The sequence below is a fragment of the Patagioenas fasciata genome, chromosome 2 (genome assembly GCF_037038585.1).
Source record: "Patagioenas fasciata isolate bPatFas1 chromosome 2, bPatFas1.hap1, whole genome shotgun sequence".
Lineage (NCBI taxonomy): Eukaryota > Metazoa > Chordata > Aves > Columbiformes > Columbidae > Patagioenas > Patagioenas fasciata.
This window is the reverse complement of record NC_092521.1, coordinates 159,171,557-159,196,799: the sequence shown is the minus strand read 5'-3', so window position 1 is coordinate 159,196,799 and position 25,243 is coordinate 159,171,557. Positions and strand designations below refer to the sequence as shown.

Below are 25,243 nucleotides of genomic sequence, written 5' to 3'. Positions count from 1 at the left end.
TCGTTCCATGGGATTACCACTTTAAAAGTGCAGCAGACTTTTTCTGCTGGTATTCAAAGTCAAGGTTGCAAATTCTGTTTACAAGGAAGACCATGTAATATTGTCTTTTTTTTTTTATTTCAAACCTCAATCTTCATAAAAAATGCATTTCATAAAATACAAGCAAAAAGACATTCAGCAATGTAAAGGATTGTGTTAACAAACAAAACGTGGGAATATTTTCCTTCTGAACAACTAAAGCCAATACCCCTGGTATTTGTCAGGTTTCTAAGAATATTTTCTTACCAATAGTTTATTTAGCCCTACATATACAATAATAGAAAATGTAGATTTTTTTTTTTTTTTTTTTTTTCCTGAATAACAACAAACACTTCCACCAAAGATGAAGCATCTTCAGACTATGGCTTAAAACACAGCTTTAAATGACAAATTATATTCACTGGAACTGAAGGTTAAACAAATGCTGATGGCAGCACATGTAAGGCTGAGGAAGATGCTGCACTTCAGCAACCTGACTCATGGGCCAAAATAAGCAGCCCCAAACCCTATGAAACACAGGCAGGAACTGGACACCACCCAGACAGCTATTTTCTGCGCACCAAAATGTGACTTCTATCCAGCAAGCTGTCAAAATCTTACCACAGCTGACCCTTCTTCTCCATTACTTTTCTATGAAACTATTTTTGTTTTCTGTTTTACAAAGGAAGAATTAAGCTATGTGAAGTAAATTTTCGTACCAAAATGATTTCATAAAATTCCCAATCTGAACATTTTTACCGGACATGGGAAATCATAACCTCCCAGTTCAGGAGATTAACATGCAGAGCACTCATCAGTATGAATCATATGAAGAAAAACAGTAATTCAACATAGCTGAACTCCCTGTGACTTGTTAAATGAGTAGCTGACCAAGCTACATGACCTACTGTGTCACATGCCAGACTCAAAGCCGAGGACTCAAGTTCTTACCCATTTCCGATGTAATTTTCCCCCTGAGCAACACGGGATATGATGACCCTTCATGAGACTTTCCTTGCATACAAACAGGTTAGTGATATTTTTACAGTGCTTTGAACAGACTATTTTTCCCTATGGAAGCATACAAAAATTTCAGTCTTCATAATTTTTTTCAAAATAATTTGCCCCTGTGTGTCAGGGACAGTATAAAGATCATCACAACATTCTTTGTCGTCTCTCTCACACTCTCATTAATTTTGTCATTAAAGAGCAGATATATCCTTGTAAGACAAACTATTCAAAAATAATGAGAAATCCAACAAAATAAGAAGGGGCAAATTCCGTGTACGTACTTGACATCATCGAAGGCACTCATCTGCAGTTTCAGGAGATCTGCCACTTCTTTTATTAACTCCAAGCCCTTTTCCACACTCAGGGGGCTGTTGAAAGGGAGCAAGAAAACAGAGCATTACGAAAATGGAACTCATCAATACTTGAGAGGCTAAAAGTCCCAAAAGAGTTATCACCTTGGCCTCTTAGAGTCTGAAAGCCACCACTAACTGTATTCCTGTCACATAGTGATCATGATATCAAGGGAATTGGGATCAGGTGCTTCTTCAGGCATGATGAATCACCTGAATTTTCCAGCAATAAGACAAACAATAAGGTGTAAATGGAATTGTTAGGAAGTGTAATGGGCCCATGATGCAGCAACCAGTTCATCTCAGTCCTCAATAAAAATTGTAATAAAGTAAAAGGACAGAAAGAAAAAAAAAGAATTGACGAGACAAGGAGGGAAACAAACAATGAAAGTCACATTGTAGGCTCAGTATCAAATGGACAAGGGAAAAGCATATTTTTAAATTCATTAGTTTCAAAAATGAATCTTCATCCAGTGAAAGGATACAAAATTATTACGGATTTGAAAGTAAACAATGGAGCAAGGCACAGAGTCCGGAGGACACTGATTAGATACATGGGATTTAGCTTGGTGTGTGCGTGCACTGCTGACAGAACCCACTTTAAATCTTTTTAACCTTTGTCAATGCCGCATTTACATTTTTTAATTTAGAAAACAGGTTGCAATCAAGCCTAACACAAGAGGACTGCTGTCATTTAAAAAAACACTTATCTAGATGCAAAATCTATATTTGCAAAAATTTCAGGTTATTAGAGTTGTTATAACTTTAAAGATGCATTAAAAACATTCTGTCTCTAATAAACAGATCGTTATTTGTTTAGTTGTTTTCAGAACTGTGATATCAAATACAAAAGTATTAGATAAGTAAAAAGATAAGGAAATGATGCAGCCAGCAATGTCCAGTGAGAACAAGAGATATAACATTCCCTGTCTAAATTGTGATTATAGAAATATTCTCAACAGTTTTAAAGCAACAAAGACCATAAAATTAAATCTTACCAGCTTGATACTTCCCTAACTTATGCCACAGTAAATTAGAAACAACTTTGATGAGACTAAACCAGAGGAAAAAGATTCTTCTTTTTTTCCTTCAAGGACTTATAACAAGTTGGAGAAGGAGGTGTCAAAAAAGCATGTACTGTTAGACATGATCTTTTCAAATGGACTAAGAGAGGAAAAAAAGATTTTTCAGAGCTCTGTACCTAGGTTATTATTTCTGCTTCACAGTGAACATTTTTGAATCTAATTTTACATCGCAGTAATAATCATTGCCACAATTTTATTTATTATCTGCAATGAGCATTGTTTATTTATTTATTTATTGCACTGTGTTCTGCATACACTGCCCTAAGGGCACCTCTGTTTAAATAATGGGGTGTCTCATGTGGATCACTATTAGGATGGAATCGCTCAGCCTCCCTTCATGCTACTAACCCAAAATGCTCAAGAGACCTCCTGTCACAGAAGCAGAGGTAGCCCCTCAAGGCACCAGATAAATTTAGAGTTTTTCTAGATGTCTAAGACAGAAATGTTCTTGCGCGAAAGGAACAAAAGAATCTGATTGTTTCTGTAAGGAAAAAATGTACCATAGATTATTCATAAAACCCCTATATTTCAAGGGCTGACAGTGGGTAGAAATGTGATTATTCCCACCACTATGAAAGCAGATTGTCATAGTGACTCAGGGGCTCATGTGTTAATTAAATCTTTTCTCCCAAAGATGTTGGCTTAAATTTTACGGAAATGATTGGTGTCAGCAAGTGGGCTTTTACTGTAACAGCAAGTCTATGCAGTGGTACCTGCAAAGTCTGCTACGTACATTGCTGTCATTTTTTTACCAAGGGAGTCTAATTTGTGAAGGCTCAAACTCCTACTCCCTGCTTACCCCTCCTCCCCAGAAAAAGCACTCTCTGACTTCAAAACCAAGGTATGTTGCTACGATCCAATGTAGTAAAAGTAAAGGGGGGATGTAATCAGAGCATGTGAATGCTATGGTCGGTGAAGAATGCTAGAAGGCCATTCTTTTGCAAGCCCAGGCATCCAGGAGTAGTCTTAGTAACCCTCATCCAACACCAAACTAAAACGCATAGATTCACAAACTCACATACCGTTTCATAGGCTAAGAAACTGCCATTCATAATTACACGGGAAAGGTGGAGAACCAGAAATTGTGCACATATAAAAGGCATAGTGCTATCTATAATCCTCTTTGGTACCAGTACTGTTATTGATGACACTATCACATTTGAGGATTCAGATTAAGAATGATTAATTTATATCATGATGTTTTCCAAAACAATTTTTCCAACTTCTTAGCGCTGATCCATACTAGTACTGTTTATTACAGTTCTGTGACAGTCATATTGTAGGAAAGTTGAATATTGAAAACCTTTCTCTAAAAATGGCAGAACATCATTCTCCACACTCTATTTCTGCTTTGCTTTTGTTTAGTGTTGCGCGGTTCATACAGCGAGTGCCTTCAGCCTTGTTTACACACAGGAAATACACCATTCCCACAAGCTCAGCGTTACAGAAACTACATTGCAACAGCACCGTGCACACAGATCACCCGTCTGATTTCTGCTTTATACAAGGACTGTTACCAGAAGACAACTTGCAAATATCACCTATCCTCCTGCTCGTGGTCCTCCCACATGACCCCACTGCAAGCACACAGTACTTGTGGAACAGCTTCTATTTGTAATCTTTCATGTACTATGCTTGCTTGATTCAGTCCTACATGGGAAGAAATTGCCATATTATGGAGTGTTGGTTGGTGGTTTTTTGGTGTTTGTTGTTTTCCTTCTATGACTATGATTCATCTGTGATTGTGAAGGTTCAGCTACTGCAAAATTAATTCAAAGGAAAGTGTTACAAAAGTAGATAAGGTACAAATAATGAGATACTCCAGGGACAAATCGTAACAGTAGAAAGAAGACTCTTTAGACTCAACACTGCTTATGAAACTCTTTTATCAAGGCCAAAGACTTGGAAGAGAGCTAATGGTGGGCATCGGGTTGTCATTACTTTATTTGAATAGCCAAGATGGTCAATTCAGCTCCTTATGGTGGGGGAGGAGGGAGGGGCCCCTGTTTTTGTGACAGTCCTTGCTGTCTGGCACAGAGTGAGTCTCTGGGCTATGGTCCATTGGTTTCCAGACAAGCTACAATACAGGTCCAACACATATGCATTTTCTTTTGGGAACCTGTGATAAGATATTTCAGTACGCCAGTAACAGTGAACGTTTAAAAAAGAAAACACAACTTGCACAGGCCTCAGAGATACAAAGCACATACTGGGGAAAAAAAAAAAAAGAAAAACAAAAAACAAAAGCAACAGAAGCCCTACCCATGGATGCTATTTATGCTTTGCAAGTTGCCTTGAGGCTGGCTAACCCTTTTTCTGCAAAATAAGATTAATGGTTCCTGCAGTGTCTTTAATAGTCCTTCTTGATTTTACCCCCCCATTTTGTTATTTTGAAGGTTTCTGATCACCTTTGATCTAGAATTTGGTCTTACGAAGAACAAACTGTTGGCATAGCACCCTTTTGCAGATGATGCAGCTATTGCCAGCTGAGATACTGAGATCGTGCTTACTTTGGGTTTCCTACCTGTGCTCTCATTTCATTTGCTATAGATTCCTCTTTTGCATCTTCCTTCAAGTTAAGTGTGCTAAGATACGATAACAGGAACTCAACAAAAATGTGATACATCCCACAGTTTACAATAAATCTCTGGGGGTCCTTTTTAGGTTTCCAGTTCTCTACAGCTTGGAAGATGAAAACAGAGTCAGAAATTATAAAAAATTCATGTATAACTAACTTTCTTCCACTTCTTTATTTTCTAATGCCATCTCTATGTGTGAGCGCTAGCAGAATTATTAGTTTTCAGTTGACAGATTCACACCCCACTGAACCAGTAGAAGCATTCTGTCTCACTCAGATGCCAATCTCTTTCTCACGTTATTTGTAGAATATACTTCATTTGAAAGGTTGATGACAATGAAGAAATAAATGGGGAATAAAATATAATTATTTCCTTTCAAATTTATGTAGATATATATATAGTCTTAAAGTCTGTCAGATTGTCATCTACAAAATATTTCACTGCTGCTTTTGTTTAATCTCACTTTTCAGTGCACAACTCTTGCACTAAGCCAGTTATACCTGCTGGAGCATATGTCTCATATCTCTGCTAAAAATAGCCAATGTTTTATGGTAGTACTACATTACCCTTCAGCTGAAATGACTTCCTACTTCAGTTCAAGACTCTGATGTCATGATTTAACATCATGATTTAACAACGAAAACTTCCCTATCCACTTTAAACATGTGAAAAATAAATAGACCAATCTATATGTACTTGTCTGAGCTAAAAAATCACTAACCAATCAGCTCCTTATAACTTCACCAAGAGCTTTTTGTAAAAAAAGCCCAAACAAAAAATAAAACAAAAAAAACCCTCACAGTAGATCTAAGCTACAAAGCTACTTTATTTATAGATAAATTAAAAATTAAAGTACAGGAATAAATATCTTTTAACTTTAATGTGAGCTGCGAGGCACTTCTGAAAATTAGTGTAATTCATTTAAATACTCAGGAGCGGATTTGGAAGCCCGACTTGATGTAATTGTTTGTTAAGACATTTTCACAAAGTGTACTGGACATTGAATATAGGAAAACTAGATTGCCTGCTGAAAATAATATTCCATATCTTCCAATATCTAAATCCCTCCCAGTGAGGGAGCTGAAAACAGAAATACTTTAAAGAACAATCCACTTACAGAGGTAATTTAAGTAATAGAACATTGGATTATAATCTTCCTCCGCTGTTGTCTAATAAAGATTTCACTTTTCATTTGCTGAGTTTACAAGGATGGAGCCAGGCTCTTCTCAGTGACAACCAATGATAGGACAAGGGGTAATGGGTTCAAACTGGAACACAGGAGGTTCCACTTAAATTTGAGAAGAAACTTCTTCACAGTGAGGGTGACAGAACACTGGCCCAAGCTGCCCAGGGAGGTTGTGGAGTCTCCTTCTCTGCAGACACCCAAACCCGCCTGGACACCTTCCTGTGTAACCTCAGCTGGGTGTTCCTGCTCCGGTGGGGGGATTGGACTGGATGAGCTTTTGAGGTCCCTTCCAATCCCTAACATTCTGTGATTCTGTGAATATTGGATGCAGACCTCAGGAGCAGTTCAGCTTCATGCTGCAGTTATCCAAACAATGCTACAAATGAATGTTTCCAAGAAATTCCCAAGACAAACCACAAATCTGATGAGTGAAAACAATCACTTTGAATAATGGATTGTCTATTTTTGACCTGGACCTAATGATTTATGCATTCAAGGCTCAAAGCTTCCCCTTCTGGTTAAAGAACAAGAAGGAAACATGTAAATGAAGGAACAGGAGGAGTTCTGCAGGGAGCAACACTGGCAGCATGACCAGCTCTGCATGCTGAGCTAAACGGAGCTCAAACTCTAATAAAAGACAGTGAGCAAAGTCAAAGGGAACAAGAGGAAAAGCAGAAGTAAACAATGATGAAAACTATATGTTCTGTATTTCCCAACATGACTGTCAAAACAATCCCATAAATTGATCCATTTTGGTAGTGAAAAATCTGATCCAGTTATACAGATGGCTTGATTGCTCACATTTGCCAAGCCTGCTCCCAGCCCAAGGAGAGCAACATGTAGCTCAATGTTATGCTGGGGTTATGGCAGTCTCACAAGCAGTTGCTCTCATTTGCTTTTCCTCCTCCCAATTGCCAAGTGTCTTCAGAAATCCACTTACCAAACTCTGAAATGCTCCCCTAATGCCATCATTCAAATTATGTATTGTCTTTACCAGACTGTACCTAGTGCCCTTCCAATACCCTGTTTAGCAATTTTAATGCAGCACTGTAATGGACATCCAGTCAGCCCTGTCAGATTAGTTCAACTGAATCATTTTCTGCAAAAATGAAGAATAATCTACAGTACAGAAATAGGCTTGACTTGAGAACTGCACTCCTTTAACCTCAGTGTCAGTCTAATCCTCAGTGAAATCTTAAGTAAGGTAGGGTTCAATCCACCTAAAATTTGCTTAAACTGGGACATAGGCAATGAAGGCCAGTTTGCTTCTTTCCAAGTGTGCTGAGCACTGCACTAAAATTACAAGGCATTTCTTTTAAGCCTGAAAGAGTGCACTACAGCCCTGGCAATATTAGAAAGCACAATTTCTGGGGAAGTGCCACTCTCACACTCAGCCTCTCTTTTGCTACCCAAACTCAAGCACAGTGGCATCTCTACACCTGTCGCCTTGGGAGAAGGTTCAAAATTTTAGCTACACTTGTTTTCAGCTTTATAGTATAGAATCCACATCTCAACCAGAGGAAGGCAGAACCTGAATGCAGCACACTTTTGGGTTTAAGGCATATTTTATTTAGACTGTTAACTTTAAAACCACTTTCAGGGTTTACTACTGTAAAATGCACACATGCTCAAAAACTAAGTTTGGACCAGGCATCTTCCTTCCTCCTGAGTGCAGCAAACCAAGACATTATCTCTTGCATGTTGTCTGCTTTCCTCTGTTGCTCTTATGCTTGCTGAAGGTGAACTGCTGGGCCACCAAGAGGATGATGGACAGTGCTATGGCTCAGGAATGGTACGTAGAGAGCTATCCAGGATGTGGGATGTAAAACTGCTCTGAGTAACTTCAGTAAGATCTCTTCCATCTTCTGCCTCACCTTCTAACCATGGCAGTAACAAGTAGAAGACACTACACAAATGCCTTTCAGCAGAGAAGCTCTAGACACGCTGGATCCCAGAATATCCATACTTGTTCGGCACATATCAGTGGAACAGAGAGATACCTTGCCATTGGGGTCATCTTCTGGAGTCTCCCAAACTCCCTTCTAATCAGTGGAGGAAAGAAGGTGCCTGAATCTCTGTTTGTGGGTATGTCTTCACAGATACACAGAATGTTAGGGATTGGAAGGGACCTCGAAAGATGATCCAGTCCAATCCCCCCGCTGCAGCAGGAACACCCAGATGAGGTTACACAGGAAGGTGTCCAGGCAGGTTTTGAATTCACTTGTGTTTCTGGGAGCTCAGTGATGTCAAATGAAGTGGATGACATGCCCATACTTAGGGAAGATGTGCAGCATCCCACACCTCTAAGCTTGGTACCTAAATCAGGCAGTTTGGTTTTTACCCTAAATTGTGAAACAACCACATTTCAGCTTAAAACCTAGAGATGTGCCTTAAAGCTAAAAGTTATTAATCACATAGAGAACAAAACAGATATCCAACACTCTTGAAAACAGAAGCTGAATGGACCAAATCTGTTGAAGAATTTAATTTCGGTAATTAACTTTTATTAAACAAGGAGGGGTACACTCCGATTATGCCCTGCAGGTGAATGTGTTGGTTTAGACCTGTGAGATTCTTTCACAGTTGGGTCCTTACCCCACAGACTCACACGTTAGCAAAAATAATCCATCAGAAGACCTAGTCTGACAATCACCTGGATGGGTTCACCAAAAATCAGTGTCTTCTAGTGATGGTACTTTAGAAGCTGATCTGAGTCTTGAGCTGACAAACATAATTCTGTTGGTCCTGCCTACCACTGCATTTATTTTGAGTGTTTATAACTATAATTTTTTTAATAGTTGTTCACTTAGTAGGCACACACAGGAGCATATTTCACGCTGAAGATTTTCTTTTATTAGCACTGATCTTAGATACTTTCCTCTAGTCTTTTCAAATACAGAATTTTAAGAAAGATGCATTCCACGGTTTAAAATAATTATTTGAGAAAGTGCCACCTGGTCATTTTCCAATAGTGTCTCTGTGCACTGACATTAAACTGGCTTCCTCTCATTGACAGGGCAATCGTATCACTTCCTTAATATGCAGCACAATCTTATTAGTACTGCAGACAGAAAGCTAAACCTAAAAAAAAACCCTCAAAGTTCAAAAAGATGGGTCTGAAATACCATATGGAATGCTTTAGAAAATCAAATAAAGAGTACACCTTTAGGATGAATGAAGTTGAAGTCAAGGTTTCTCCAGCTGGTAAAACCATTTGGCAGCAGCAGAGGCATGGACCAGGCTGCAGGAAAACTCCCTGCCAGCGGGAAGCGGGGAGGAGAAGCCCAGCCAGCTCTGGCACAAGCTGCCATCCTCCTGAAAAACAGCAGGTATACTGGGTATGTTCTGGTGACAGGGCTCAGGCTGAGGCAAGAGACTCTGAGGTGTATGGAGATACTTCAGAGCTTCTTTAAAATTACTTACAGATACACTAGGAAGTTTGCTTATTATTTGCTCTAACAAATACAAAAGATCAAATCCACCAGAGGAGGTCTATTTGAACAGGTGACAGTAGTTTCAGCACTTTTAACCACCCACCTTCATGGACCAGTATTAGGCCTGATTCCTTTCACCCTGTGTCTCCACTCTCAGTGCATTGCTTAGCAAGAAGAAGCAGAGGAGCCTGAATTGTGGGACCTGAGCGCTGCCTCTCCATGGGCAAGGGGTTGGTGCAACACCAGCTGTGAGGGCTCTGCCTGCTAAAAGCAGCCAAGAGGAAAACATAAAGATGGAGTAAGCAACCTCCAGTTCCTGCTGCTGGGATCAAGAAGGAGAGAGAAGAGCAATTGCTGAAGGGAGGATGTCCCCAGCAGCACATACTAACCCCAGATTTGCAGTCAACCACCAGCACAAAACTGGAGGTTATTTTAAACCACTTCAGACCTGCTGCTGCCTGATTGTCTTAAGTCATCAGAAAATACAGGAGAGTCCAAAAATAAGAACTAAGAAATGAGATCCAAGATAATCCTGGAAAAGTTCTGAAGGAGGGTAAGGCAAGTGGTCAGCTGAGATTCACCTCTTTAAGAAGCAATCTACCCCAGGAAAACAGACAGAAACCTTTTTTTGTTTGTTTGGTTTGGTTTGGTTTTTTGTCTTGGACACTGTTGTGTTCACATAGCTAAAAATCAAGATAGAAAGACGTTAAAAACTTGTCCAGTAACAATATTCAACATTGGCTTCAATTTCCAGAGTAAAAACTTAAAGTGTGTGAGAGTTGCTATGAAACTGCTGGTATTCAGACAGTTGCCCAAAGCCCGGTCTAAAACTAGCAGAACATCCATATTCTATCCCAGGAGTACAAGTGACACCTGATCAAATAAGTGAGAACATTACACATTAAAAGACCAGATTCCATATTATTTCAGTATCTGACTCCAGTCAGATATAAGAATGGTGCCGTTTTATCTTTACATGAACAGCATGAAACACGTGACCCTCGTGCTTCCAGACTGGGATGATAATCTCAGCCTCACATTCTGCCTCCACGCATACCCACTGCACTGCAGCCTGTGCAAAGAACGGATCAGAAATCAGAAATCACTCCCTTACACCCTGCAGCAAGAGTATTCCTTCTAAAACCAGATATATAAGATTATAGTATAATTCTACAAACAGATAATGCGATTATGTATATGCTCATTACTTATAAAAACCTCTATCTTTTTAAAAAATCTCCTGCTGAACTCTTGACCCCAGTGATATGTAATAGACTCATCTGTGGTTTAGAAATACATGTCAGGGAAATGGGCCACCTAGTTCAGGATTTGCACGCCTTCTTTTAAATTTTCAAGTCCAAAAATAAGCACCACCATGCCAAGGGTAGGTTTGGTATATCTATACACAGCAAATCTTTTCTTCAAAATTTTCCACAGTCTCAGAGCCCAGACTATGAGGAGATTTAAAAATATCTTTTTTCCTTTTTTTTTTTTTCCCAAGGACTATTTTTCTTAATGTCTACTATTTTGTCACACTTATTCCAGCTGAATTTCATCTACTATTGTGCTCCTTAATCCCTCAATGTATTTAAATCCATCTGGAATTTTTCTAAATCCTCCATAGTTCTTCCTAACAGAGACAATATGCCCATGGGGTACCACTAATCTCTCTACATGCTGAGAAGCAGCAGTTCATGACGAATCTTTCCTATCTCATAACCAGTTCTTAATCTGCAGTGACACCCTGGCCCTTGCTCTGTGACTCACTCTCCTTAAAGTCAGTATGAAGAGCATCCCGTTTATCTCCTGGTGATTTGAAGGGCAGGTACTACTTGTGGTTTTGCTGCAACAGCAGCTTTTCTCCCATGAGACCCTGGTATATCTCATCAGGGATTCACTCCTGAGGGTCTTCCAGGTGTGGTGCTGCCAGGAAGGAGGAGAGAGGGTCCCTGGTACTGACTCCTGGAGGCTGAGGCTCAGTGGCCTTCAGATATAAATCACCAAGATTTAAAATGTGAATAGTAGCATATCATTGATGTGGTTTCAGATTTGTTGGCCAGAGCTCAGAGAAGCTGAGAACAATACTAGGAAAGCTTTTATTTTAAGGACACGGTTTAATTTTCCCTTTTTTTTATTGGCCAAGATTAGTAGGTATTTTAACAAGCAACACAATGGGAAACTCAGTTACTGAAGTATGAAATAGAAGGATGTAAAACTCCTTGTGTACAAACTCCAGTAGTAACCGAACTATGGAAGAGCTGTTGATGGCATCACAAAAACAGGCATAGGTTTAGCAAGGTTCCTTATGAGATTTTTCCCTCCTCTCTTCCCACTGATTCCTATGTGCTGGGAACTGGCTTCATGGCACTTTCTAGCACAACAACAACCTCTTATCTGACCTGAAAGGTCACTCACCAAACCTGCCTGATTTATCTGTGCTCACCAACACCTGAACCACGCACCCTGCAATCCAGAGGGAAGATGTGGCGTTTGCCTGATGAGAAAAAAATAGGTGTATAGTGGCATCTCCAAACACCTCATGGAAGGAGCGCGTGCCCTGGCCACCTCAGGTAGCATGTGGCATGTTGGAGAAGACACAGTAACACAGTGACATGACTCTCCCATTCTCATCATGTCGGCAACCAGTATAAAGCTACTAAATCCAGCCTTCTTCAACTCCCACTTTTCTAGCCACAAAGGAAGCCTTAATCATCACAAGAGAGATACATATTTTCCATACTATGGAGAAGAAACTGAGACATTAAGAGTGGTTTGCTCCAGGTCACAGAGGAGGTAAGTGGCATAGCAAGGACTACTGGGAACATTTTAACTTCAAAGTAATTTATAGTGTTGCCATTAAATTCTTTCTGAGCCTATCAAGCCTAAAAAAAAAAGTAAAACATTTAGACATCAAAATTGTATTTATTTCTCTTGTCTGGAAGAGTCCTTGAGAGTAACTCATCTGATAACCTATAATGAAAGTCCTGGGCACTGAAGCTTTAAGTCCATGACATAACAACTGCCTGCCTTGGCTGAGTTTGAGACTTTTTTCTGTGTTTCAGTTTAGTTTTATACATCTTGAAACACACATACCCAGTAAAGACTTAAAAAAATCATGTATTTCAGCACTAAATTGATTTAATTTGGTTTGAATGTAGTCTGCACCTCAAATTTGAATAATAATTAATTTTGTAAATGGTTCATATTTATACAGGATTCACGAGAGCAACCAAATAACTTCTGAGCACAGAGCTACTCATGGGATTGTTTGAGAGCTGCTTGACTTCACAGCACTGTTATCGCAATCATTTTCAGGACACTGCAATTTTATTGCATTGGGCTGCATTTTCCTTTTTCTATGCTTGTTTCCTCAAAGGCTTTATTAGCCATAAAACCCATTTAAGCTTACTTCCATTTTGACAGCTCAGCAAATTCCCACTTTCTGTAATTTTTTCCCTCTTTTCCCACCACCAGTAAGTGTGAATTTAAACCTCTTAATACAGACAGATTCAAGTCCAGACCAATTTGTAACACAGATGACACTTGGTAAAAATCAATGGCAGTGGCCAGGCTATGAAGGTCAGAGGAGATAACAGCATCATGGAAACACGAGAGTGATAGAGAAGTCGAGAAGGATGAACTCTCTGGAGTTATAATGGAAGTGTGACACTGTGCCAGCTTGTACTTGCATTACTTTAAACACGCACTACCCTCCAGCTGTGTTAATAGCAACAAATTCATACAGATGCTTTGTCTCCAGCAGAAGCATGGAAATAATGGCAATAATCTGTGCCCTAATTGTGATGGCCTCCTTTCTGAGGCTGAAATGGACCTCACTAAAGTATTCCCTTTATGCATTTTAAGCTGAATGTTAGAAACAGCACTAGAGTCCACTTGTCATGAACCTTGAATCTCTGATGCAGAAAAGCCTCGAAAATGCAAAATTGTTCCTTCATTTCAAATTACTCCTTCATACAAGTAACTGGATAACTGAGGATGACTCAGGACACACATTTTGATGCATTTCTGACTTTTCATTCTTTCCCTTCCTTCATATCTTTCCTCTTCCTTCAAGGCAGCTTAAAGCCCAGGCCAATTTATTATGCAAATGGTTTAAATTTAAAATGAGAAGGGACATCCAACAACCTATTGTTAAAAGAAAGATGTTGAAGAAACAAATTTCTGTAAGAGATACAAACTTCAAAGCTTTTAAAACTGACTTTTTATAAAAAGTAATCGTTGCACTTTTAGGAAATAAACTCTCAATTTATTTCTATACCTAGTCTTTAGATTGTGGCATATCCTCTTCAAACAAGTGCCAGTGGAAAGCCAGAACATCTGAATTTAAATATTTTCTCAGATCTGATTATTCTCTGTGTTCCAAATTAGTTCTCACTGATTTTCTACTTACGAAATTGTATTTGTGTGCATAAAAGTGGTTTAGAGTGAGATTAAAATAACTTCATTCTAATTTTTAGAGGTTAAAAAATTCAAAAAAATTTCAGGTGTGAAAATTAAATGATGGCATTTTTATATCTGAGTTTCCCAGGACTGGATAGAACAGCCCTGATGAACGAGTACTGGTACATAATAGACTGCATTATGGTTCAGTTTGCTGCATTCCCAGGAATCCTGATCTTTGACTTTCTCCTTATCAGTAATTTCAAAAGCTTAAAATTTATCACCCCTTTGTAATGAACGACATGGTAATTTCCCCCAAAAACCGACTGTGATGCACTCTTAAGTATTGACCATATGGTATCGTGAGCTAGTGCAGAATCTCAGGGTTTTAGTGAACCACTGTTTGTTTATGAAAACAAAGCACAGCTCCCAGGCCCAGCCCCATCCCCAGTTCAGGGAAACAGAATAGATTCATAGAATCATTTCGGTTAGCAAAGACTCTCAAGATCATTGAGTCCAACCATAACCTAACTCTAGCACTAAACCATGTCCTTAAGAACCTCATCTAAACATCTTTTAAACCCCTCCAGGGATGGTGACTCCAACTCTGCCCTGGGCAGCCTGTTCCAATGCCTCACAACCCTTTCCAGGAAGTATTTTTTTCCAACACCCAATCTGAACCTCCCCTGGTGCAACCTGAGGCCATTTCCTCTTGTCCTATCACTTGATACTTGGGAGAAGAGACCAACCCCCTCCATGCTACAACCTCCTTTCAGGTAGTTGTAGAAAATGATAAGGTCTTCCCTCAGCCTCATTTTCTCCAGGCTGAACAGCCCCAGTTCCCTCAGCTGCCCATCCTCAAATATGTGCTCTAGACTCCTCAGCAGCTTCGTCACCTCCTCTGCACTCTCTCTAGTACCTCAATGTCTTTCTTATGATGAGGGGCCCATATGTAATGTGCAGCCTCAGCGATTAAAGGTCCACCGCCTGGAGACAACAGAGAACCTGAACCTGGAGAGGTCATGGGTACCTGCACCAGTGGCTTTCCTCAAAGAGCTGGCACGTGAGACCCAAACAAGGGATACTAACGGGGCACACTAGGCACGGAAGGACAGAAATCGGAATGCATGTTCTGGGAAACAAGGCCACATCTGTTTAGCTGAGCAGAGAGACATAAATGTGAGCTAGTCCTGGTGGCACTACTGGGTACTCCAGGCATGCTTCTACAATTACCCATTGCCTTTCATCAGTTCAAACGACCAGAGTGATCCCTTGCCATTACTGCTGCTAGTGTGATAGATCAGCTGGCCACCAGCTACAACAATTCAAAATTTTGCTCTGGATGTTCCTCTGGAGCTAGAAGTGCAGAGATGGTCCTGATAGAATGCAGAGGAAAATAACTGGGGAAGTGAAGAGAAAGGAAAGATGGAGGGACTATTCACTTGTAAAGTGATCAACATTAGCAGGTGAGAATCATATTCTGGGATAATGTATTTCAACCGATTTTGGAAGCTCAAAACCTAAGGGTAACAGAAGTAGAACAGGCTATCATCTTATTTCTGCACATACAACAGGTAAGAAGAAATTCAGAATATTCAAAGCTGAACTATCATATTGAAAAAAAATGCAGTAGATATTCCTCTCTATGGCAAAGCTACAGCAACTGCTGCTTTTATTTTCTTGTGCAAGAATAAGATGCATGAAATATCATTTTCCTATGGGAATATATAATATCAGAATTAAGACACTGAAGCAATAATATGAGGGATATGGTCTCTGTCATTTTCTAAATATCACAAGGAATCTGAAGCATTAAAAAGGGAAAAATTATTTTATGTCTAGAAAACTCTAGGGAGTGTGAATAGTTACACATGAAAAGTCAGCCAAGGAAGATTCTAGATTTATATCTCTCCACCAGTTATGGTGTTGAGATACAATGACAGAATTGTCTCTGCTGGATAAATTCATAAGCAAGTATTTTCCACCTGTATTATTTAGGTAGAAAGTCAAGCTATGTTATCAGAGGCAAAACTTCCAGCATTAAAATCAATGATGGACATAGAACTTATTTATACAAGGGTGGAGATTGCTGTGGAAAGTGACAAAGTGAGGGCAAAAATCTTTCATTTAATCCTTTTTTTAATGTCAGCAATGCTGTTCCTTGTTGATTTTAGCAGACATGAGTATCAAGAGCTTTTCTGTTTTAGGTATTTATAATTGTAATTGTTTATAATTTATAATTGGTTTTATTTTTTAAGTTAGTTGTAAGAGTTAAGTGAAGAATATGCACTACTAGGTAGAATAGCAATTTCAAAGAGGACATTGAGATAAGCATAGAAGATAAAGTCAGTGTTTCTGTTTGTGTATATGTGTTAAAGGACAAGAACATTTTCTCATTATTTTCTAAAAGGGAGCTGAAAAGCCTCATGGAACACAAAAAGCTCAGTTTCTAAAAAATATCAAGATATCTTCCAGTAACAAGGAACAATAAAACCCATCAGCTCTGTTTCATTGCCATAGATATTGTGATTAATTTTCTCCTATTTATTTTAAATGTATCTTAAAATGCAATTAAAATGCACTAAATATTTTAACCTGATAGGGGAAACAAATAATGAAGATAAGAAAAATATAATGCTTTAATGACTTGCCTAGAAAAACAGAAAACCTGGGGAATAAACCAAGAGTTCTGTACAACCCAGCTTCAGGGTCCTAACCTGAACACCATCCTACAGAAAGTAATCATTATACGCAGAGCAGTATCATTTATCACCTTTGTAAAAGTGGAAAAAGAATATCAAGCATTTGGAATTAACCTAACTCTTCAGTGCGTTAAATGGGTAAGACTAATCATATTCCATAGCAATTTTATGTTATGAACACAAGATCCATTTTCAGCTTTTTTGCAGCGTCTGAGCAGAATGCCAGTTACCCTAAATTAAATGCATAGAATTGCATGTATGATCCAATTAAGTGAACATGTTGTGAACAGATTTACAGCCTATATAATTGTAAATAGACAGTCTGGAATTGATTGTTAACATATGACAAAACATGAAAGATCCAGGAATTGACTAATACAACATTGCCAGAAGTTGGCTCACGAGCTAACAGAGCTGCCATGAGCTGTCTGTGATCTTTTATTTATATAAAAAACTCAAAGCGCATTCATGCTGATAAATTGCAAAATGGGACAGGTTCCTCTGCACCGAGTGTCCAAGCATGGCTTCAGAAAAGCACGTCTTGACTTCTAAGCTCAAAAGACTATGATAAGCAGAGAAAAGTGATGAACTTCCTACTGTTAAATTAAGATTTTTCTTAGTGCATTTAGGCCTACCCTATCTCATCTTTAAGCAACTGCACACCAGCTTGACTATTTCAGATGCTGAGCATGCAGCAGCTTGCATTTAGTTTTATTGAAGGTGGTAAGAGCTACATGTTCTGGAAAGCCAGGCTTTGGGTTTCCACATGGGGGACTCAGGAGGCTAAACATCATTTAAATATTTTGATTGTGGCATCTTGGCCCTCAGCTTAGAGTATATCCTGCCAGACAAATGGGAGTGTTGGCATTATTTCCAACTAAAAATAGTTTTCCATACTTGAAGAACCAGAACTTCCGAAAACAGGAAGAGTTCTTTGGTCCAAAATCAAAGACTTCACTGATTTGGGAGCTCACATTGATGTATTCCCACCATAATGGAGAGGTATTTTACAACTACGGCCCAAGAAGCATAGAAATGAAAATGACACCCTGTAGATAACTTCTATAATATTACTTGAGAATTTCAGAGCTAAAATTAGTAGAAACAGTTCAAAACAGTCACACTGAGAAAGAAACAAGTGTTTTTCACACAACTGCTACAGTGGTAGAATACCATTTTTTTTAAAGAGAAAAGAGTAAACAAAGTAAATCACCCAATTTGATTGGTTTCTCAGCATAATAAAGTGCTGAAGCAGCACAGTGGAGGATTTGCTGGACAATTTTCTACACTGAAACTGTCAATTCATTCTGAAGCTTAGCGCTGATGGATATTATGGATTGGTATGGATTGCACTGCTCCAACCATCTGAAAGGTCACTCAACAAACACAGCAGGAGTGACCTATTGTTCTTGCCATTGACGATCAGACTGCCGTTTTGACAAGTCTTTAAACTATCACAAATCTTTTCTTCAAGTATTACATGGAAATGTTTATCTTTGCTTTGTGGCACAATTAAAAGCTGGCATCTTAGGGGTTCACTGAAGCAGTCTTAATATCTCCTTGGGTCACACTCGCAAAGCCACGGAAGCCTGAGAATCTAATAGTGAATGGATCACCCCTGACATCTGTCAACTACACCACCGAGTATAATCTTTTCAGTTCCATTTTCAGATCAGAAGGTGAAAAGAACTCAAGCTATTATCCCCAGTGTACAAATACATTGGACTACTTCCCTTTCTCACCAAAAGCCTGCTCTTGCAGCTGTAAAAATGAAGCTTCGCTGCTTCAAAAAATCGTGGCTAATAAAAACTGATGGGTTGAAACTATGACCTATTGCTTTATGGAGGAAAAAGCAAAACATACAAAGATAGTAGTATTTGAAAATAAATAAGTACCTCTCGTGTTATATTTTGGCATTTCATTTTGTGTGCACAAGTTAAAACTGGACTAAAAAAAAATACCAAACAAAAAACACCTAAATCATAACTTTAGGTTTAAAATCTTAAATGTGCTAATTGATGGAAGAAAGGTACTTCACACATGAATCTGACTAACACTCAGGTTGTTAGAAAGATATATTTTGTGCCTACCTTTAGGTCCAGCTTCCTCTCTATTTTAGAGAACTTTTGAAAAAAACATAAAGATCTAAACATAATATATCAATTATCAGTTGTGAAATCAATTTTCTGAGTACTTAAAGACTACGACCACCTCTCAAACAGGAGTGATTTTAGATAGACACAGATCTGACTAGGAATAGTTCCAACCTCTTCACTGTATGAATATAATACACATGCACAGTTATATACAAATGTGTACCATGCACCTATGCCATTTATTAATACTATTTATTTACTGCAAACATCCAGTGAGATTTTCAGGAAAAAACTGAATTATACTGGAAGCTTACTAAAAAAAATGTTCCTTAAATGGACTTCAAAATTTCTCTTCTATGCAGTGATAGCTAACAAATATCCCATTTTCTATCCTCCATCCCCCAAGAAAAAAATGGAATTACAGCAACATTCATGAAAACAAGGCATTATCAAAACTCTCAGCTACACTGATCCAATTGCTCTCTAAGGCCACTTTATGTACTCAAGAAATGGTTGTGGGAAATACTAGCACACAACAGATCCCTCGACTGCTGTAGAAAGTATTTCACTGTTCCTGCAGAGCATACAAGTGCATTTTTAGTATGTCGAATTTCCTAAACAGGTTTTGTTCATCTTATAAAATTCCAGAAGATCTAAGGGTTTGTTTTTTTTTTTTTGGTAACATGTGGGTTTTTCATTTTACTCATACATTTCAGATGGACCTCTTCAAAACAAAGAAGTTTAACCACAGCAACAAAAATTAAACCAGTATATTTGGGAGTTGAAATGCTGAGGGTCAAATCATTGAAGAGTTATAAGTCACTGGCTAAGAACCCTGAACCAAAATCTGTTTGCTGCAGATCGAATACAACATAATCCTAGTACAAAAGGAATTGTTCTTTAGTTCACCTCTATCACCTAATTCTCATTAACAATTATCTCACTTTAGATTAGGAACTGAAAACAAGCATGAAAGCTTATTCTCTTTTCTGTACGGTGACTTTGGAGATGACATCAAGTTGTACGAAGTTCTAAGAAAGTAGTGAGGAGTTATCAGTTAAGTTTTATGAATACAGATAGCATGAGCATTGTATAATGAGCTGGTTACCATTAAAAACTAACATTGTTTTGATAAACATATTTTTGAATTCAAACCATTTGAAACAGTTTCATCTAAGACAATGCAAATTTTTTCTCATTATTGCTGAGAATTAACAACATCCCAATGTTTATCTAAAAGCACCTTGCCCGAAACTTACTAAAACTGTAATAATCTAGTATATAAGAAAAGTACTTTTTATCTTTCTGGCATTGAAAATAGCAAAGAAGCTGAACAAATCTATGCTAAATTATATTTTTTGTATATAGAGTCCTCTAGGACCAAGAATTTTTGGACAAATGACCCTATTCAGCAAGTTTCATTGAATAATAATAGACATAATCCAGGGAAAACTCATCAGCAGGGGACCAGTTAGGCAGAAAACCAGATAAGATGACACAGTGAAGAATCTACGTGCCGTCAAGACGGAATTCAGAATATATCCAGCTACACAGAGCTGTGAAAGCTCTAAGCTTTTAGAGAATTTATAAGCCAAATAAGTCTGGATGGTCAAATGAGATGGTGTCATGAAGATTCTGTTGGATTTAAAGTGATTTCCAGACTGATGCGAGTTAAAAGGCCTGGGGGCAGTAGCACTGAGCTGGGGAAAAACTGGCTTTTAGTGCTTCACACGGCATTCACAGGCAGGAACCCAGAAGTGTGGTTTCACTAAAGAATACCATCAATTTCTGGAAAACTGCTTTCAAAAAGCACAGAAGAAAACTCCTGAGTGCCCCCCTTGACAAAACACAAACAGAAGTGTAACCTACTTGAAGCACTAAGTTATGACCTAGACAAAAAACTGGAAGAATTCCCTGTAATAACTAGCTTTATCCTGGAAGAGGTTCTTAAGAACGTCGAGCCTGCTGCAGGAACCAGTCAACAGAAATGAACATTACAGGAAAACAATTGAAAAGCGCCATTGTAAAAGCAGTTTAAAACCGGTTAATTAAATCCAAAGCACTTGGTTATCAAATAATGATTAACACACAGACAAGTTAACACAAGTATGAAGACCCAAATCGTTTGAGACTTTTCTTAAAGCAAATACTCTGAAACTCCCAAAAGGTCTTCTCTAAACAGTAGAGATGGTTTTCTTTAGGAAGTTAATAAAATTCAACACTAAAATGGTAAAAACTAAAACTCAGAATGAGACATGATAGGAATGCAAGGCACTGTTAATTTAACTCTCATCCCCACACTATGCCCTCACGAGGTGAGCACTTCCCTTCAGCATCTCTCATTCCAGTAACTAAGTAGCTTTTATCTTCTGAAAGGTAACCTCTGAGTCCTTAAGAAATTTATTTCTTCTGTCATCTCTGAGGAGTGAGTGTGTGTCCCCTACATTTTGGGAAGCCTCTGTCTCTGAGGTTTGCAGGCTGCCGAGTCCTGGCTTTCACTCTCTTCTGCCTCTTCCTCCATGCACCATCTAAAATCTCTTTCCCTGAATGGCATCCTTGCTCCATGATCCCATCTTTCTCAAGTGTAGCCCCTGGAACAAGGCAAACAAGAAGCTGTCCTCTGTCACCCAGCCACATGCATTTCAAGGCAACACAGTGTGGTAAAAAGAAACTTCTATCTTCTATTGCCTTTGATCCCAGTAATAAGTTTGAGATGTTCAAAAGAATAAATGCATGCTACAGAAGTTTCTGTCTCATTTTCTCTGTAATACTGGGCAGAGATTTGTAAGCCTATCCTAGAAATTCCTAATTTCTGACAGAAGATGAGCTGGGATTACTAATCAAATATAACATTGTTCCCACAGTGGGAAAAGGGATGTAAAAGTGCCCACATCATTCTAAACTCCGAAGTGTTCCTATAATAAACTGTGTATTCCAAGAGGAAAAAAAAAAGCTGTCTTTTGAAAGTATAGGATTAAATGTCAAATTCATTAGTGACATGACCTGAAATCACCAGGTATTTCTTTCTAAACTAGCTGCATATGTGATGTTTGGATTCCTACACATGTTATTTTCAGATCAAAATGAAACTACTGAGAAAATATTGTGCTTTATTATGGTGTGTCATTTTTTGAAAGAATGACTCAGGCATTGATATTTAGGCTACTTTCAAGTCAAATATTTAAAGCCCACATCCTAACCATAAGAACACTTACTGACATATTGGAAGGTCACTGGAACATGAGAAGATAGAGAGAGGTCTAAGCAAAGGATCTACAAACTAAATATCTTCCGCATTGGAGGAGAGGTAACTACAAGAAAATTAAACTTTTTTTCTTGTATTTTCATCAAAGTACTGAACACATTCCAAACAGTTTCAGATGGATTAAAAATCAGGCCTGTGGCATTTGCCTCTTGTACATTCATATTTCATGAGGTGCAATGACTTTATCTTTTCTCCAGTTAAAAATGCCATTGAAATTGTCTGCTATACTTACTCTTTCACTGTAACAATATATCCATATTCTTTCTCCTCAGAAGACTTCACTTCAAGTTGTAAGCCTTGCCCCGTATTTTTTTGAGGCTCTTTATAGGAGTTTCCATCCTGCATTAAAGCATTCTTAATCCAGTAGCTGGTCTCACTTGGGTCTTTGGAGTCAGGTTCACTGTTCTCTGCTGCTGTCAGTTCCCTTGAGAAAGTCTCACTTTTTACATTTTCCACACCAGCATTTATTTCTTCTGCGGAAGAAGAGTCAGTGTCTTCAGATTTCTTGGTTTCTGTCTTAGTAGAGACTTCAGGTATAAAGTCTTTAGGCATATTTTCACGTAATGCATTCTCATTCAAGAAGTTAACTAGCTTTGCAGTGTTATCCTGTGTTAAAAGAATACCATTATTTTTAGAACTAAAAGCAGGAACGTTATACTGAACTAAACCTGAATATAACTTTTCAAACTCTTACTGATATGGTATAGTCTATTAATACAAAAGTCATACAGTCATTTTCTTACTAACCTGAGGAAAAGCCTGAATTTGTCTGAACTTTGCGATCTGTTATGAATTTTGTCTATTTATGAGTGAAAGAAAGGCAAAACTGGACTTGATTTTGGTTTTTTGAACTACAAAACTCATTTTGGTTTAGGTTTAAATAAATGTTCATTTAACATTTCAAAGTACGAACAACAACATGCTTATGCTCTGATACTGAATTACATCCACGCAAGACATAAAACAAGTCTTATATTTCAGAAATGTTTGACCTTCACTACATATTAACCTGATATTCCGAGAAGGAATACTTGTTTTGTTAAAATAATGGTACTCTACCTCCTTATCGGTTCTTGCACTGGCTTCATGTACTCCATTGTCTGTAGGATATGAAAAGCACAAATACATAGTTATGAAGGGAAAACATCATGTATGAAGGAAACAACACTTACAGGCTGACTTTGTAGTGGTGGCCTTTTCACACAATTTAAACATTAAGACATCAAAGCTGAAAGGGCAGAGTAAAGAGCACTGTATAATTCAGTATTGTCATTCTAACCCCACTTCGATAGCAAATTAATGCAAGATCAATAGACGGAGTACTTCAAGAGCCAATGTAATAGTGTTATTTTGCTAATTAAGTGTCCAACCTTCATATCAGTTTATCAATAGCTTAGAAAAAAAACAACATTAAAATGGCTCTAGATAGCTGAATAGGAATTTATATTAAAGAAAAAGTAAATACATACATCCCTTACACATATTTTCATGGAAGAAGACGACTTAATTCAATAGATATCTACCAAAACCATGACATGGTTTAACTACAGTGATGTTATGCAGTCATGTCATTAACCTCAGTCTAACAATGCTGGCTTTTTGGTTTATGAACTGAGTCTTATTCATCTCTCCCAGCATGATTCAAGACAAACCCTCTGGTCTGCTCATTTTCATCTACAAAAAGAAATGACAATTAAAATATCCAGAATATCCCTAACTTGTAAGTATTTCAATATAGCAACATGAAAAAAAAAACCAGTAAGTTCAAATCACTGTTTATCACTTATAGCATATGCTTTTGGTATCCTAGTTATCATAACATTCCTACAACAGAGAATAGGTGTTAACTTATGTCCCACTGTGGTATTAACACATTAATGGCAATTACTGGAGTTCCTGACTCTGCATCACCAGGAAAATACATGTCCAGTAACAACTCTTTTGTTTCGCTGTGCAGGAAAGGGAAGGGAACGAGTAGTTTTCTACCTGTACCCAAGACTTTCTTCTGCAAGTAACTGTGGTACATTAAAAATGATTATCTGTAAACCATAACTTTTTAAATTCAAAATACATTATTGAAATATAATATTTTTTTATTATTGTTTTCCTTAAACATCTCATTTCCAAGAAAGGGAAATTAGACAACACAGCATAAAGCAATTCGTATTTCAATACAATTGGGTGTATAGATCTATCTTGTTTGTGAAGCTTGAAGACCAAGGGTTCAAAAGAGATGTCTTTTCAGTAAATAAAGTATCTGCTATAAAAAGAAAACAAAGCTAAAATTATGCAGTCTTTGGGGAAAAACAAAGACACTTTCCCTCCTCTCCTCTTTAAAACTGATCTCAAATCTAACACTCATGTGAAACAATAAAGGAGATTTGGGTACCTATCTTTTGCTGTACTTAACTCTTAGAATTAATACCTGGTTTGTTAACACTGTTTTCCATTAATCCAGTCTGTGTCTCTGCCCTTCCTTGAGCACCTTCTTTTTTCATTTGTGCTTCTGTTTTGTCTTCTCTAGTTTTTCCAGTACTCTCCTCTGTTTCTTCCTGAATGCCAATGGTTTGAACTGCACTGGCGATAGTATCAGCAATCTCATCCAGTTCTGTTGAGCTGAGATTCTCCACATTCACCTGGTGTTTCTCTAGGTCCTTCAATACATCTTTAATAATTGTCTCTGGATCACAAAACAACATAAGCACAAGATTTAGCTGCATACATTAAATACGTGCTGGTATCAATATGTATCTTTCATATTACCTAAAAAACAAGTTTTTCCTTCATGGAAAATATCTGTTTTCCAAAAGACCACATACATATTCATGCAGCCACCTTTACAGAAAATACAATATTTTAAATGGATGTTAGAGTTTATGAGAAGGTGAATCCATGCCAGGCACTGGGAGATGTTTGCCACTACAAGCCAGGAAGCTATCCTAGAGAGAGAAGTATAAAATTGTCACCTTTTCTTTACAAGAAGAATATGGTTTCCTTGTCTAAACCAACTTAAAATACTGAAGACAAGGGTTAAGGTAGCTTAACATTTTTTTAGCAGCCTTAAGATAATGCAAACAACACTACTGTTTATTAGAGATAAGGTGTCTTTGGTGATT

The 25,243-nt window shown here is 38.0% G+C and overlaps 1 protein-coding gene across 1 annotated transcript in view; it reads right to left on the bottom strand.

The window, feature by feature from the left end:
- PTPRN2 (protein tyrosine phosphatase receptor type N2) overlaps positions 1-25,243 on the bottom strand; it is a 651,416-nt gene that overhangs the window by 376,068 nt on the left and 250,105 nt on the right. Inside the window, 4 exon segments of the mRNA XM_065830742.2 lie at positions 1,311-1,397; positions 22,360-22,733; positions 23,187-23,227; positions 24,553-24,807. Of these exon segments, the coding sequence (XP_065686814.1) occupies positions 1,311-1,397; positions 22,360-22,733; positions 23,187-23,227; positions 24,553-24,807 (757 nt within the window).